Consider the following 16,449-nt stretch of genomic DNA (forward strand, 5'->3'; position numbering starts at 1 on the left):
CAGCTCTTTACTGTAAATTTACAGGGAAATTTCTTAGAGTGTACGGTAAAATGTATTCCAAGGTGTGAAAAACTCATTAATTCCGTGTATATATTTTTTTGCAAAACAAGTAAAAAAATGAATAATATGCACAATATTCCAGCATCCGTTTATTTATTTTTTGGTGGATAATTTAATCAAATGAGTAAACAAACCGGTTACATCAAAGATGGCTTTACATTTTACCACTATTTAATCTCGTCACTGTAGAAACCATCACTGTACATTATCCGTAGAAACTACCAAAGGAGCCTCTTGTCTCTATATTTGAGGAGGCTCCCTATTTAGAAAAAAAAAACTTTACTGATGGACTTCGAAATTCACAGAAATCAATTCGGTTAATCTTGAAAGATTCTTGAAATATCGAAATAAAATCACTTTTTTTTTCATTTACAAATGAAGCCATTCATCCATCAAATTCCACACAGTGGAAACATCCAGTTCAAGAAACATATATTTATATATAAACACGTAAAATACAGAATTGGACAGAAATGTTTCCCTGCCACAGCGAGTGTTTGGAGCGGTGAGTTATTAAATAAAACCCGGGTTATGCAGTCCTAGCGGGATGAGGAAGCCGTGCGTAAAACGTGCCCATTCCAAGTCAGCGTTTCCGTGCAGTGATGCTCGTTTAGAAACTGGTGCGGAGTAAAAATGTCGCGGTTCAAAGTCGTTTTAATAAGTTGCATGTCCATATTTGCTCACACGCTGTGCAACAAGAGAAAGTCATCATGCGGTGCTTCTCCAGATGGAGACAGGCACGTGCTCTTGGCTGTGTGACAGTCAAAAACACTTTCCCCCCTTCTACCAACAATCCTGTCCTCGAAGAATTGCGATATTAAACACACACCACTCATTATTGTGTGTTTAGTCCAGGTCTATGGATATGCAGCGGCACTGTTTGACGCGCTGGATGCGTTTCTTCTTGGTGGGTGGCTGCTGGTCCGGACAGTTCAAAGTGAAAGTCATGGTGGTAAAACGCTTGGGCTTGCAAAACGAACAGGACTGGAAGGCACCCTCCTCCCTGCGGATGTGTCTGGGGATGTAGAAGGAGTTGCACTGTCCGTAGCAGAAGCGGTTGATGATGGTGCGGCTGACGCAGCCTTCCTCGTGGATTGTCTGTTTGAGAGGCTGCGTCTTGCACCAGTCTCGTTTCAAATACTGGCGCTCCGTCACATGTAAAGCTTCCTGGCTGGACTCCAGCACCTCGTCGGCCGGCGAGGATGCGCCGGGCCTCTGCCGGGAGCCGGAACCCGCCTGCGGAGGCTGCGGTTGCTGCTCCGATTCGTTTGGGTTGTTTTTGTCAGGATGAGGAATGGCGCCTTGTGAACCTCGGTTTCTTTTTGAATCCACAGGAGAGGATAGCAGTCCAATGATGAAAACCATACTGCAGAAGATACGCGTCGAGTTGGCCATCCTGAGGGAGAAGGAGAAAACAATCCATCACCTACACCGTTTCAACTCTGGGTTACGCACAGCTGTCAAAGCTTTTTACGCTGCGTAAAAGCGCACAGATAGAACCTTTGCTTTCCGTCTTTCTTCTTTTTTTGAAACCACGTGAGAAGAAGACTAAAGTGCAAAAACAATACATCCTTTGCATCAAGTCTAAATAAATTACTAAAAAGTATAGTTATTTGACCACATTTTATCCATTATCCAAAGGAGTGCCACCAGATTTAGCCAAAGTATAAACTACGTCCTATGTTCAATACACCATCAGTATGTGGATAACAAGGCTGCAGTTTTGCAATTTTTATAAACCATAAACACGAAATTTCAGAAATAAATGGCAGAAGACGATGCTTGCGGATGATAAAAAGGCCAGATTCACTCACCTGTACGAGTCTCCTCTTCTCCAAGCGCGATGATCTGATCCTGTCAGTCCTCTGCGGCACCTTCCGCGGTGATAAGACACCTACTGCTGTCGGCTGAACACGAGTGGGACTGGGGATGGGTGGGAGACTAAGCGCTCCATAGACAGGGGCCAGAGGGGGGGTTTAATACAAATTGCTCCAGCGCCGGACTGTCTCCCTTTTAAATGTCTGCCAGCTGAGATGTGCACAACAGTTATTGGCTAAGCACGATGAAGAGAAAATCAAGACTATCCGCCCCCTCAACACTTCTCTGAACCCACTTCAAGAAAACAGACAACCGAGGAACAGCGAGGGCAGGAGGAGGAGGAGGGCTGAAGTTCGTGCGCACATGGAAAAAAAATAAAACTACTTTTTTTTTCATTATTAGGGGACCGTGACGATAATAAGTATCTAAATACTAAAAATGAAAGTTCAAGCTCCTTAGACACTTCAGATGTTAACACCTGTGAATCCAAACAGTGGAGATGAGCCATTGATGATTTGCTTCTAATCAGAATTTCATCCATATTCATCACTATATTAAGTATTGATCTAGAAAGGCAATGCAGTGGCAAACAGCCTAATCCTTGATCAGACAGCCAAAGAATTTAGCTCATTAGTTTAAATATACCAATATGTGTTTATTTACTCGTTCCAAAATGTCACAAATAATAATACAAGTTATTTACAATCTCGTTTTGGGGGGATTTAACTATACTTGTATGGCCTAAATGGTAAAGTAGTTGCTTTGTGAATGTTTAATATATCATTTATTAATGTCTTGCCTTAAAAAAATAATTTGAAACCGATATTAGGAGCAACTTTTAGTTTGCCAGATTGTGAAATATCCCTCTGGCTGCTGTTATATCAGTTGATAAATTGTTTTTTGTTCTGGTTTTTCCACAAGGTTAATGATCCATTACTTGATGAGCTAAATAACTATTAGAACATAAACATAATTAGAGCAGAATGAACACCAGCTGGAGAGATTTTTCACAACCTGGCAACTCTAACGCTCCCTTTAATGGCTTGAAACTGATTTATAAGGCATTAGTAGGTGGGTTATCGACAATAAATAAAGCCATTAGAACTTGCGACGGGTGACTTCTCAGGAGGGTGAAAATGTTTTCTCATCTACTGAACACACGTGGCCGACTGTCCAAGTTCGCATTATTTATGGGTCATAACGTATCTTAATGCCATAGACTCCACCCAAATAAAACAAACAGTGCACTTTATCACTGCAAAAGATTTTACCAGGAGGTTTTATCCAAGTCTAATTTATTCTATTGCACATAAAAATAAAAATAAAAAAAAAAACGTGCAAGCTTCCCAATGGGTTGTGAAGAATAAATCTCCAAGAATGATTTTGACCTCCACCCCATCACTGGAAACCCTTCAGATTCTTTACGAGCAGTTTTGCAGGCAGATGAAATGTTGCTCCAGAACGACAAACGTCCACAATGCATTTCTGAAGAGCAGGAAATACAATTATACCAGGATAAATTTGTAGTAAGTCAACCTAACCTCCTGAGACCAGTTAGTGTGAACACATTCACTCAACATCAGTCTGAGAAGTAACTACAGGACTCCCCCTTGTGGCTCCACCAAGTGCCAATAATTTCTCCACACATAAGAATTCAGCCACAGAAACATTTCTATATATTCTGTTTGAATTTTATTTGTCTGAAGCAGTTCACACAGCAAAGGATTTTTCTAGCTGAAGGTTTGGAAGGTGATGGACTGCAATAGACAGATGATTTAATCAATACTGCTTGGCTTTTCTTTTTTTGTTTTCATAAAATCATACAAAAGGTGCATTTTTTTCCTTTCTACCTCTTCATGACACAAGACAGTAAGAAAATATTCTGTAATACAAAAGAAACAGCTTAGACTCACTTCAGTCAAGTTTTTTTCACCTAAAGATCTACCTATGGATTAAAATGCATAAATAAAAGCGATCAAAACCTTTCCAGTCATGCCATCAATCACATTTTACAGAATTTGACCTGCTTGCTACCATCTAAACACTATCTAACTTACTGGCTGTTGTGTGTCAGTGTCTAACTTCTAAACTTGTTTTACTGGAGTAAAACAAATGTAAGGCATACGAACATCTCCCAATAAGGCCCTAAAACAGCACAAACAGCTCCTACCATAGTTAAAAATAAATTAAGACCCTGAATACATGGATGATATAAGTTGGAATGTTTTATGTCATCTAGTCTTACCAGACAGAGAGCTGCATAGCAACAGAAAAGCTAAAAGGCAAAAAGAATTTTCACTATAGATCGACAGGTTTAGTAGCAGACAGCAGTCGTGCTTGGTTGAGAGGGTTTCTCGGTGAGCCTCTGTAATGGTTCATCTCCTTCTCTGCTACCTGCTGCATGAGAGCTTTCTGAGCTGCTGATGGATCACACACTGAAGAGTCCACTTTGATCTTTGGTTGGGCCTTGTTGGTCACGTCGCCCAGAGCAGAGGCTTTACGGGCCAGGGTGCTTGGCTTTTTTGGTGGGACTGGAGGTGGTTTCTTTATGGGGCACTTGCTGTTGGACAGTCCCACTTGTGGCTCTCCCAGATGAGGTTGACGCTGTGGGTGAGGGGAGAGGCCGCTCTCTAGACTCAGAGCCTTCGCCACTTTACTCTGGCTAACGGGGAGCTCTGCATTTCTAGTGGGCCTCCTGCTGTCTCCCAAGATAGAGTTGATCCTGCGGACAGTCTGCCGCACAGGGGTGCGCTGGAACTTGAGCGGTGACCTGATTAGTTGGCCCCTGGAGCCTCTGGGAGAATTAAGGGTGAGTTTGTTGAAGTGTTGAATGTGATCTGCCACCCGGCGTTTCTCAGTCTCCCGTCTGTGTGGTGAGAGGGGTTGCTGGTTTTGAACTGTAGTACCAATCTCTGCTTGAGTCTCATGTACCGTGCTGACTTCAGTACCAGTTTTAGGAGGAGTGAAAAGCTCTTCTCTGAGTTCAAGACCAAGCTTGTATGGAGTGGACTGCAGTCCAGAGGAAACACCCAGTCTGAAGTGAGCCGGACTCTGGATGTCCAGAGCATCGATCAACCTGCTGCAGTTCACCTGCTCTGCCTCGGTTTCACTCTGGTCCACCATGGAGTCATGATGGCTACTGGTCTGAGCAGCACAGTGAGAATCTCTGTCATCCCTAATCACAGGGCTACAATATACATCAGACTCAAAAACCACACTATCAATATGCAAAGGAGACAAAGCTGCAATTTCAATCTGGCCAAAAGTAACATTCTGTTCATTAGCCAGAAGGCTCTGCTGAGCTGGGATGCTGGAGGCTTCGGTGTCCACAGACAGAACTGTCACAGCAGGAGTCTCCGGTGGAACGGCTGCGATGCTGTCTGCTGGTTTCATTATACTTGTTATACTTGCTTCTGTGGAGTCCTGTACGACTGCCTGGAGGTCACTGCCCGACTCCGTGAAGGCCTTCTTTATTCTGAGCAGGGTGGTGCCGGTTTGTGTCTGGGATTCCGTGATGGAGCGCTCACTCTCAAGGCTCTCTGCACTGGAAGCACAACACAGCTTCATAGGCAGGCTGCTCACTGCTGGAGGCTTGGATACAACGATGGCAGGCTCAGACACATAGTTGCTCTTGAGGCACATGTTCATGGGGGTGTCTGTGAAAGACTCCCCACTGAAAGTCTGGGCTCCTACAGGGGTCTCCCCACTCCACGAGGTCCGGAGGGCACTTGAGTCACATTGGGGTGTCAGCAAGTTGTCTTCAGATTTACTAATGTACTTTGAACCTTAAAATGAAAGAGGAATATTAGTATGCATTACAGTTCAAAACACTATTCCTCCAATATTTCACTCCAGTAACAGTAACTGTATTAGCAGACAGTGAGTGTACAGTAGTTATTTGGTACTCACTCTTGGATTCAGTTTTTCTAGGCAGAACTGTTGGACTGAACTCCGTCTCTTTGGTGAAACGGAAGCTGGTTGTGCTCTCCTGCGTGGCGAGTCGCCAGCCAATGGACTCAGATCCCTTTATCACCAGAATGAAATGAGAAATGAAAGATGAAAGAACCTTCGAGGAGGATTAGGCTTTAGAGTAGTATTTTGTTAAAAAGGACCCCACAGAAATTACCCAAAAAATTCATTTGTTAATCCAATGACTTGTGTGGTTAGTTCTTCAGAGGATGATGAAAATCACTCAGAAGAAACAAGATACTGATTTTGTTTAACACTTTTTTATTAAATCAAGAATTTACATGTAACTATAGAGCAATAGAAAGTTATGTAACTTATACAGTTTACCCAATGTACCCAAAGACAGGTTACAATATATTTTATGTGTATACTTTATAGTATACTAACATTTTTTCACCTGAAAACTGTGCACAGGAAATATCCTACAGCTTTGTACCACACAAATATGAACATAATTTATTTAGTAATATTACAAAATGTAAAAGTGCTGAAAAACTATTCAGACTACCTTTAAACCTGCATGCATTAGCTGGACTGTATTAGTAACAAAGTGAACTTAGAATGTTATACAACAAAAAAAGTGCTGTTGTGCACCAGTTTACCCCGCATCACATCCTGTGTGCAAACATATTATTTGATTTTAATGTAATTATAAATTGGAGCATGTGCCTGGATGCACTTGATTAAACCCGTCCAGTGAGACCAATTAAGTGGTTGAGTTTTATCGGGCAACCACACTTACAGCGTCTTTGCTGCTCTTCCCCAGGCTAAAACGCAGGCGCAGTGACTTGCGTGGTGCTTCTTTTTTGCTGACTTTAGGAGAAAAGCAACCAGCTTTTCCAGATTCAACTCTGAAAAGGACAAGAATTCAAACTATGTTTAGAAAGATAAGCCAGAATACCCATCTTGCCTTAAATAAGGACTTTAAACCCACATGCAAGGGTAAGTTGGATACATACATACTATCTCTAAGTGTCAGTTACTGCACCTTACATTAAATATAATTTCTATTGGACAACACTTCTGTCACGTCTCCTTAGTAACAAAGCAATACAACAGTGAATTTTGAATATGTACCTGTTGACAGCATGTCTGTTGCTGAGTCTTTGGCTCTTTCTCCTTGCAGAGGTAGCGGATTGTCTTCTAGACCTGCCTGCTGATGACAGGATATTTTGGGATGTGTCCAAGACCCCTGAAGCACTGTACGCTAGAACAGACAAGGGGAAAAATGAAAACTTAATCACAAGCTTTAGATACGGCACAATGGTTGGTTTTATCAAACATTCATTAATACCTGATCCAGGAGTGGAGGTCCCGCTGAACAAAGTATTGGGAAGTAATTCTATCCCAAGATTCTTTTTCACAGATCTACGTTTCTTGTTTGAAAATCCAAAAGAGTGACCAGATTCCAAAGGAAGTTTTCGCTTGGAGGCTGGTGTTGCAATCACAGGAGTTGCAGAGGAAAAGACTGGCAAAATCACAAAAGAATCAATGATTGTACATGTGTAGGATTTGTTGTGATATTTGCAAACATTCTCAATTTGATTTTGAACCAAAGCGCTGAGCAATATTGGCAGATTTGCTGAAATTTGTAGATGATCCATGCAAATGACAGGCAGACAAGCAAAGAACACAAAAACCAAGAGAGGCAGGCATTACTTCACAAATGACACGTATTTACTATGAAGGCAAATGCAAACAGATTTTATCTCAAATGCACCAGAAGATTAAGTATGAAGTGAAATTAAGAGTTTGGTTTCTGCTTGAAGAATAGAAAGCCTGTTTATGTGCACAGCAGAGATTACTTCATCATGCTACATGACACGCAACGTCATCTCATCTGACCACAGTACATACCAAGACTGTCTGCCTGGGTGACTTTTGTGGGTGTTCTATTAGTTTTTATCTTATTCAGTGCACCATTGACCACATCTGAAATATGAACAAATCGAACTAAATCAACAGTATTTACTGACTAAATAGGCTTTAAAATAAATTTATTTATTTATGGTTACTGCAATAAAATGATGCACTAAATATTTCAGTGTGGTTGTAATCAATAAAAACTGAACTTCTCTGGCCACTTTAAGATATAATTTAAATATCTGCATATGGCAGCTTTTAGTGAAGAAATTCACATTGGACTATATAGTCCTACCTCCGAGGCTGCGTCTGGGTTTTCTCTTCATCCCCGAGTTTAAATCCAGCTCTTCAAGTTCATGGTGAGTAGGAGACTCACAACCCATCATGGCTGGAACTTTCTCTAGAAGAAACTGTGGGAGCACCCCTGTGACACACAGAGACAGTGAATATTTAGTTCTACTAAACCACAGTGGAGTCTTGACACACAGATGGAGTGGAGGTAAGATGTTTCATATCATACCAAAGCTTGGGGCATTCTCTATGAAGCAGTGTACTACAGCCGCCTGTAGTTTGAGGCGTTTCTCAGTGTTAGCGTTCATCTTCTCTGTACCATCTCCACAGTGAAGGAGGTTGGGGGCCAAGATTACTGACAAGTTACTGCTGTCCATTTTGTTCTCTGCACTCCTGTAATTATGGGAGGAAAGGGAAAAACAATGCCATGTAAACATAAAACTATTCTGCCATGAACAGTACAAAGAAACATTAGAAACATAAGGATGGTAGACTGATGTTCATAAGTAATCCAGAAGTGAAATATGAAAAAAATCTAATTTAATCCAACTACAAGGAATGTTCTCACCTTTGAGCCACATTGTGCAGAAAGTCAAAAAAGTAATGCAGGACACATAGGTTTTTGTCTGGCAGTACACAGGACAGCAGCATGGTGGCAGAGGTTCTGTCCTCCTCGGTGGGAAGCTGCTGGGCCTTGAGAAAGGCCTCCTGCAGATCTGTGGGTAGTACAGGCTCTGGCAGCTCCCTGAAGAACTGCTTCACTAAACCAGCCACATCACAGGGCAGAGCAGCAGACAAGCACTCCTCACCCACATCCAATTTTGCCTGCACAGACAAAACACAGCTCTGTTGTGTTAGACAGTTCCCAGCCTCAAGGTCCCTCAGTGAAAGCAAGGTCAACTTCAGCCATCACTCACCCTGAGTGCTTTCAGACGAACGACGGAGCCTGATTTTCTGAACAGGCCTTCTGTGTCGACATGAGCAAGGAGCTTCATACACGCGTCTACCAGAAAACTAAGAGGAACGTGAAATATCATTAGTGCAAAATGTTCAAGACGGGACAAGAAATAACTTGCCAGATGTCAACTCAACTAAAAAAAACATGTCTACTTACCTTGGCACACTCCCACATTCCATATTATAGTATGGTAAGCTCTCCAAGGGTACGCCGAAAACCTTTGTCTGGGGCAACAGTTAAAAAAATAAGACGATAAGTCTACTGAACGCCAGATTTTACACATGAAGTCCACCAAACACAAGACAAAAAACTTGATCAGATGTTAACTTACTATTAATGTAACTATCTGGTGTCCCACACCAACCATGCGACTTATATTTCATAGTTTTCATTGAGAAGACTGGGATTTCAGTGCCACAATTTCTACTTCTTTTGATCACTTTGACAGCTGGATGCCAAACATTTGTGTGCTTAAGAGGCCAATAATGGAAGCTATCAGATGCATATTATGATTACTTCTAACCTCAGTGACCATGATCTGTCCAGTGTTTTTTGGTGCAGCACAATGACTTAATTTCAGTTCTTGATTTCTTCACAGTCAGAAGTGAAATTTGTGGTATTGCTTTTCTCTCTTCAAATTTAATTCCAGCAAATGCAGAAGTTCAGCATTCAGTTCAAAAGTCAAACTGTTGCAACCTACCTTGTGACTTCTGTGAACCAATTAGGAGTAAACCGTGGAAAGAACAGGGCTTTTTAGCGGTCAGTTTCACAGGACTGCCAATAAATTTTGAACTGCATTTCTTAAATGAAACCATTTTGTCTAAACACTACAATAATATGCCATAAAGATTTATAAGGAAACATTGCCCTTTGTGTCTTGTCTGGACTTTTCTTTGAATTGCTTGTAAAGAAATTTATGGTGTGAACAATCAGGGGCACGGACAAACAAAGCATCTGCAGTGACGGACATGGGTGACAACAGTCTGTGAACAAATGGAGCTCATGGGTGGGGGCAAGCTTTCAGCAATATGCAAATCTGATTCAACAGCCTAAACAATAGCAAGGCTAAAGCTGATACTGTGGACTTGTTGATTCATTCTCTACTATAACATTTTAACAAGCCAAAAATGACAGAATGTATTTCAATTAAAAGTCAAGTAAGATGTGGTGAACACTGGTAAATGATTTTCTTGACACTTACCGAGCTGCTGGCTGCTAGCTTACAGCTGGCTGCTAGCTTACAGCTGGCTGCTTTGTTTTTGTTCCAGTTCTTTGTCTTTATCCCATACGCTGCTCGGAGCTGCTGCACCGCCACAAGACGCATTACATTCTTCTCCATGACTTTCATTTTTTTTTTTTTTTTTTTTTAAACAAATTTACCTTCAAAAATACACTGTTCAACTATCTCTGCAACAGTTCCTTCGCTTTCCTCTACCAGGACTAAAGTAAACCGACATCCGCAGTTGCAACAGTTCAGCCTTGGCACCAGCTTCTCTAACTTAATTACTTTCCCCGGACTTTTGACGCATACTCATCCTCACAAGACTGTCCACAAGACAATAAAGATCCACAGCTGTCCACCAGCAAAGTTACAGTCCCAATTAGTTGACGACTTGCATAACACATCACATTATGGAGCGCCGAGCTAATGACTAGCTTCGGTTGCAATGCAGTTAGCTAGCTAACGTTAGCAGGACACATTAGCTCTTTAACAAGTCTCAATTGGACGAAAACAATCTTGCGTCTCGGTGTCAAACGAGATACAATTAATGTTTATGTAAAGTCACTTCTTAAACGGTGAATTGTATAAATTATACTAATTAGCTAACTAACTGCATTTTCCTACGGTTCGCTCGTCAAATCGGCTGCCAAGTTGTCTGTTTCCGCAGTGCATTCAAACAGCGGCGCTCCCTCCGCTCTGCTCTCTGATTGGACAGAAGCTGTTCGAATACCGTTCCCCGGTGTGTGTGTGTTTAATATTCAGGGCAGCCTGACTGGGCGGTGCAGTTTATGTTGGAGCAGATTAGCACTCAAGAGGACGCTTCGTGTCAACCGGTGGACTCAGTAATACAAAGTAGTCACACCTTTATCAAGGAAAACGCCTGTTTCAGCGCACATAGTAAAGTGTAGAGTACATCTGTGTATTATACATAGAAGTCAGTAAAAAATGCAAGATGATTAATCCTCATAGATAACAGGACCAAGAAATTAAATGTAGTAACTTTCAGTGATGAAATTAAGATTACTGACTTAAAAGTACAAAAGTATTACCCGAAAATGTTAAGATATTTAAGTAAAAGTGCTGGTTTGGTCACTCTGGCTGTTATATTAATACATCTGACATCGTTAGATTACCAACAGTGAAGCATCAATGCTACCACTGTAGCTGCTGCACATGGATTTAGTTTGAACAACTTTATACACAATTTTAAATTGTATATAGCTTATGTTAATTTTTCTGAAAAATTGAAATAGGAAACTGTAGAGAGGCAGGGAAATAAGAAGATTTAGAAGCTCTGAGACATATGAGATATGAAAAAGCAGCTGCTGATTGGTATGTTACTATACATGACATTAAAATATTTTAACTGAAGCGTTTTCATCTTATAGGGAACTTAAGCTGTTAAATAAATGTAGTGGAGCAGAAGGTACAATAATTTCCTCTAAAATGCAGTCAAGTGGCAGGTGAAAGTAGAGTAAAAAATGGAAAAACTTAAGTACACATAATTCAAACATGTGTACCTTTGTATAATCCCATATCAATTTTTCAGCTACAGTTTAAATAGCCCAACCTCCCATATTCATGTCGCACATTTTCTGTCAGTCACAAAAACAGTGCAGCAGTTACTCTCACAAGGGCTTATCTTTATTACAATAGAACATACACATATATATACAGGAGACAACAACGTACAAAGGCATGGATGAAGGTAGGGGGCGGTGCGCTTAGAAGCATTTCCTGTGGACAATAGAGGGGCCGGCCTCATCGTACTCCTGCTTGCTGATCCACATCTGCTGGAAGGTGGACAGGGAAGCCAGGATGGAGCCACCGATCCAGACGGAGTACTTCCTCTCAGGAGGAGCAATGATCTAGGTAAAGAATAAACAAAACGTAAGTTTTATTTAGTGTTAAATTATTTTGTGAATACCTGATTTTTTTCTAAAACCCTTTGTAGTTCTCTCACCTTGATCTTCATGGTGCTGGGGGCCAGAGCAGTGATCTCCTTCTGCATACGGTCAGCAATACCAGGGTACATGGTGGTACCGCCGGACAGCACATTGTTGGCATACAGGTCCTTACGGATGTCAATGTCACACTTCATGATGCTGTTGTAAGCGGTCTCATGGATACCAGCAGATTCCATACCTGGTGGTGAACAAGCAAACATTATTTGAGTTTTGTAAGAGAGGAAAAAAACTGCATGATCCTTTAGAAAACAGATGTAACTAGATCAGGTGTAGGTGCTGAGCTCACCAATGAAAGAGGGCTGGAAGAGGGTCTCTGGGCAACGGAAACGCTCGTTGCCGATGGTGATGACCTGACCGTCGGGCAGCTCATAGCTCTTCTCCAGGGAGGAAGAGGAGGCAGCGGTGGCCATCTCATTCTCAAAGTCAAGAGCCACGTAGCACAGCTTCTCCTTGATGTCACGCACGATCTCACGCTCAGCTGAGGGGCAGAAAGTTGGAGCATTTAGGAAAAACACATCTTAAACCTATAATACACAAATCTAACTGCTTAACCATTATGGCATACCAGTTGTGACAAAGGAATAGCCACGCTCAGTCAGGATCTTCATCAGGTAGTCGGTCAGGTCACGACCAGCCAGATCCAGACGCATGATGGCGTGTGGCAGAGCATAACCCTCATAGATGGGGACGTTGTGGGTCACGCCATCACCAGAGTCCAACACAATACCTTTAACAAGCAAATGAGAGCCATAGTTAGCCAGCATGCTTGTGAAGGTGAAGCAGCTTAAAATTAGTCTGTCACCTCCAACTATGTCTCACATCATAAACTATACAATGCTGCTGACATCACTCTGCAGAAGAGGGATTAACGCCTCGCTCTGACAATGAGACAAGAATCCATGCGGATGACAGACACACTCAGAGTGCAAATGAGGAACATTCTTTCCCTTACATGATAGTTTAATACATACTGGTGCTGAATAAATTAAGGTTACTGTATAACAGACTAATTTGGATAATGTGAATAAAACTTACTGACCAGTGGTACGACCAGAGGCGTACAGAGACAGCACAGCCTGGATGGCAACATACATGGCAGGAACGTTGAAGGTCTCAAACATAATCTGCAAGAAAAAGCAACCAGAATGAGAAAAAGTTTGCCCCGACTCAAGTGTAAATCCAACATAAAACAAATGCAATACACTCCAAATACCTGGGTCATCTTCTCCCTGTTGGCTTTGGGGTTGAGGGGGGCCTCAGTGAGCAGGGTGGGGTGCTCCTCAGGGGCCACACGCAGCTCATTGTAAAAAGTGTGGTGCCAGATCTGACGGAGAACAAAAAGAACAGCTGACGTCAGGGTCTGTAACAAGTGCTGGCTGATAAAACAACAACAAAGCGTTGAGAGTAAAGCACACATTCTAAAAATAAAGCAGCTTTTATGAAGGTGGCTGGCCAAGCTGTAAATTCTTCAGGATGCGCAGGGTCAGCTGTCATGAATGTTGTAAATGAGCATCCCTGTCAACACGCACCTTCTCCATATCATCCCAGTTGGTGATGATGCCATGCTCGATGGGGTACTTCAGGGTCAGGATACCCCTCTTGCTCTGGGCCTCGTCACCTACGTAGCTGTCCTTCTGACCCATACCCACCATCACACCCTGAAGGAGGAAACAAGAGAGGAACACGAGACACGTGAAAAAAATGCTCCCACTTTTTGTCACTCATAACTAGGATGAAGTGATTTTCAAAAATGTGGTTGCTGTACCTGGTGGCGGGGCCTTCCAACGATGGAAGGGAAGACAGCACGGGGAGCATCATCTCCGGCAAATCCAGCCTTGACCAAGCCAGAGCCATTGTCGCACACAAGGGCGGTAGTCTCGTCGTCGTCACACATGATTAGGCTTCACTGGGGTGGTCTAAAATATGAGGTGCAGAGATGGAAACAGAAAGAGAGAATGTTCAGGCTGCGAGCATTGGACACGGTTGATTGAACTGTTAATCTTACAATATGAAGGCCTGTTATAGCTGAACAATCACACACTTTATCACCGGAGTGACTGGCGATGTGATGAAATGACTAGACTTGCTATGTCTGGCAAAGTATGTGATAATCATTCAATCAGGAGTATGATTATATGCATTAGCTGTAATCCACAGTGCACTGAAGATCTGCCAGCGCTGATAACTGGTCTTAAGGTATTATCACTCACAGACACCGACAGAACCAACTTCAATGCGTTCTATCTATAGGGAGCTAATAAGACATACCAATCTGATGCTATTTTGGTCCTAACCTTCTCGTACAACTACTGATACCATATCTCCACAGCCGTGATTGTTCCTGGGACATCTCAGAGCTGCTGAGGTAGCACCAAAAAGGGGCATAACAGAGAGAGACCTGTGATCTATTTTAAGCTCAGCACCCCGACTGTGCTTAATGGGGTGAAACAAGTGACACATGGATCTCCTGCTATTTCAGGTCTGGGAAAAGTGCCAGGAAAGCACCCATCTGTCCGTACACTGTTGTTTTACTAGATGGCTCTCTGCCTCAGCTGCCTGTTAACTTCATTCATTCACTGGGACATTGGTAAATCTGGATAACTTCCTCTCAGATTTTGTGCACTACGCCATGTAATATTTTAACAACATATCTTTAAGCCTTATCTTGGATGTCTCAAAGAAACTTTCCATACTAGAGATTGTATTTATGACAGTAAAACATCATCCAGTGAGTGTTTATTTAAACACCACATGGCAATCAAGCTATCACAACCAACATTAGCGCTAATTGTAGCTTTAACCATGTTCACACAAGTCCAGCCAGTAGTTACACCCTGAGAAAACTGAACTGAAGTCACACCATCTATTCATTCATCTAACAACCATTCCCTCAAAACTACATTTCCTGAAACACTCAAAAGCTAATTAGACAAATAGCAAAGACATCCTTCATGATTCAGAGAGACAAGTTTTGAAATGTACTCACCAAGGTGCACTGGTACACGGATGCTTCCACTGGGACGAAGCCTCAGGGTGAGGAGAGCCCCTTAAATAGGGCCCACACTGGGTCTGGGGACCAGGGGCGGGGCTGAGGGTTCATACAAGTCCTAATAAGAGCTGCCAAAAATCTACTAGCCCCAGGAAAAGTGTGTTTTACATACATGGTTGTGACCTCTTCTCCGATGAACATGCTTTCCTGACCTACAGATTTAATGGAAAGTTGTTTGAGGATAAAACATTTAAAAGTTGGTGCAGTGGGTTTTCTGTTGATAGGTTTTTATTAAGTCAAACATTTTTTTTCCTTCATGATTATTTTGAACATTATTTAACCTCATTAAACAACATGAACATTATTATTTCAGAAAGAAACACAAAGAACAATCTGCATTTTTAATATTTTGCATGAACCTTTTCAAATATGTGACCTCCCACCTTAGTGCAATAGTTATACCTCTTAAATATGTCAGAATCAAGACACAGTGTCAATATCATGCTTTAAAGTGCTGTAATTTCTGTTACTCTGATACCTAAAGATGCACTACATCAGGCCAGAACACATGTGTGAAATCCCTTAGAGGTATTACTGTACTCATAACCACCCAGAAGGCCCGCTCTGTTGACCCAGTCAAGGCAGCGTCACTGGTGTCTTGTTAAGGAGATGAAAACATTGTATATGTCTGTGAACCACTCTGCTGGTATGTGCGCTGAGCCTCCTCAACGTGTGGAACAGCTGATGGTAACGCCAGCCGGGCTCTGTGTCTGATCTGGCTGTCTGAGTGGCTTGTCGGTGTCAGTGCCTCGTCCTGATTGGCTCAGCCGTCTCCTTGTAGGGTTATGGTGAGCAGCAGAGACATTAATGAGCAGCCACTGAGGCCCCCGAGCTGTGAGTTTGCAAAGAGGAGCTCCATATTTGTGTCAACCATGACTTACAGTGCATTTTCATCAATGTACACTGCACCTTATGAGGTAACACTCTCATCACGTTGGAATGATGCAAACTTTTGACATATTGTTTGTTAGTACAACATAATTCCCAAAGAAAGTCTCATATATGGTCAGATCTCAGAGTCTAGCATTCATGTATTTGCAATGACAAGAAATTCAGACCTTCATGTAAAGAGGAATGACTCAGATGTCAAAGAGTAGTATATAAGTGAAGTTATATCATCGCTGAAGGAATGTGAGAGCATTCTTTAGCTCCACAGTGCTCCAGTAGATAGTAGAGCCTCCTATTTATAGATGTATCTCCACAGATAGAAGCTGGATGCAGCTGAAGCATCTCATAGTTATTTGCAGGACAA

At 42.1% G+C, this 16,449-nt stretch overlaps 3 protein-coding genes across 4 annotated transcripts; all 3 read right to left on the reverse strand.

Moving 5' to 3' along the window:
* Positions 1–136: 136 nt before the first annotated feature.
* On the reverse strand, positions 137–2,151 carry grem1b (gremlin 1b). The gene is made up of 2 exons (XM_023261307.3): positions 1,875–2,151; positions 137–1,456 (listed from the first exon to the last, which is right to left on the reverse strand). The coding sequence occupies exon 2, from the start codon at positions 1,453–1,455 to the stop codon at positions 907–909; it is 549 nt and encodes a 182-aa protein (XP_023117075.1). The 5' UTR covers position 1,456; positions 1,875–2,151; the 3' UTR covers positions 137–906.
* Positions 2,152–3,547: 1,396 nt separating this feature from the next.
* On the reverse strand, positions 3,548–11,656 carry arhgap11a (Rho GTPase activating protein 11A). Of its 2 annotated transcripts, XM_035944143.2 has the most exons (12): positions 10,161–11,656; positions 9,116–9,183; positions 8,919–9,015; positions 8,570–8,826; positions 8,231–8,394; positions 8,006–8,134; positions 7,705–7,779; positions 7,142–7,315; positions 6,925–7,054; positions 6,590–6,698; positions 5,788–5,902; positions 3,548–5,663 (listed from the first exon to the last, which is right to left on the reverse strand). In XM_035944143.2, the coding sequence occupies exons 1-12, from the start codon at positions 10,305–10,307 to the stop codon at positions 4,177–4,179; spliced, it is 2,952 nt and encodes a 983-aa protein (XP_035800036.2). In that variant the 5' UTR covers positions 10,308–11,656; the 3' UTR covers positions 3,548–4,176. The 2 variants fall into 2 exon arrangements, with proteins under 2 accessions (XP_035800036.2, XP_023117088.2); XM_023261320.3 differs by lacking the exon at positions 7,705–7,779.
* Positions 11,657–11,803: 147 nt separating this feature from the next.
* On the reverse strand, positions 11,804–15,287 carry LOC111562555 (actin, alpha cardiac muscle). The gene is made up of 9 exons (XM_023261144.3): positions 15,135–15,287; positions 13,914–14,064; positions 13,678–13,806; positions 13,362–13,472; positions 13,188–13,272; positions 12,714–12,875; positions 12,435–12,626; positions 12,145–12,326; positions 11,804–12,049 (listed from the first exon to the last, which is right to left on the reverse strand). Exons 2-9 carry the CDS (start codon positions 14,040–14,042, stop codon positions 11,906–11,908), a joined length of 1,134 nt encoding a protein of 377 aa, XP_023116912.1. The 5' UTR covers positions 14,043–14,064; positions 15,135–15,287; the 3' UTR covers positions 11,804–11,905.
* Positions 15,288–16,449: the final 1,162 nt, after the last annotated feature.

Source organism: Amphiprion ocellaris, chromosome 20 (assembly GCF_022539595.1).
Source record: "Amphiprion ocellaris isolate individual 3 ecotype Okinawa chromosome 20, ASM2253959v1, whole genome shotgun sequence".
NCBI lineage: Eukaryota > Metazoa > Chordata > Actinopteri > Pomacentridae > Amphiprion > Amphiprion ocellaris.

What these genes read in the sequence shown, in the direction of transcription:
- grem1b (XM_023261307.3), bottom strand. Translation starts at nt 1,455, where the DNA reads ATGGCCAACTCGACGCGTATCTTCTGCAGTATGGTTTTCATCATTGGA.
- arhgap11a (XM_035944143.2), bottom strand. Translation starts at nt 10,307, where the DNA reads ATGAAAGTCATGGAGAAGAATGTAATGCGTCTTGTGGCGGTGCAGCAG. An exon ending in ACCCAGACGCAGCCTCGGAG is followed by an intron (nt 7,780 to 8,005) that starts GTAGGACTATAT and finishes TTCATATTTCAG; the next exon opens with ATGTGGTCAATGGTGCACTG. An exon ending in GACCTCCACTCCTGGATCAG is followed by an intron (nt 7,055 to 7,141) that starts GTATTAATGAAT and finishes TGTCTGTTCTAG; the next exon opens with CGTACAGTGCTTCAGGGGTC.
- LOC111562555 (XM_023261144.3), bottom strand. Translation starts at nt 14,042, where the DNA reads ATGTGTGACGACGACGAGACTACCGCCCTTGTGTGCGACAATGGCTCT. An exon ending in ACAGGGAGAAGATGACCCAG is followed by an intron (nt 13,273 to 13,361) that starts GTATTTGGAGTG and finishes TTTTTCTTGCAG; the next exon opens with ATTATGTTTGAGACCTTCAA. An exon ending in CCAGCACCATGAAGATCAAG is followed by an intron (nt 12,050 to 12,144) that starts GTGAGAGAACTA and finishes TTCTTTACCTAG; the next exon opens with ATCATTGCTCCTCCTGAGAG.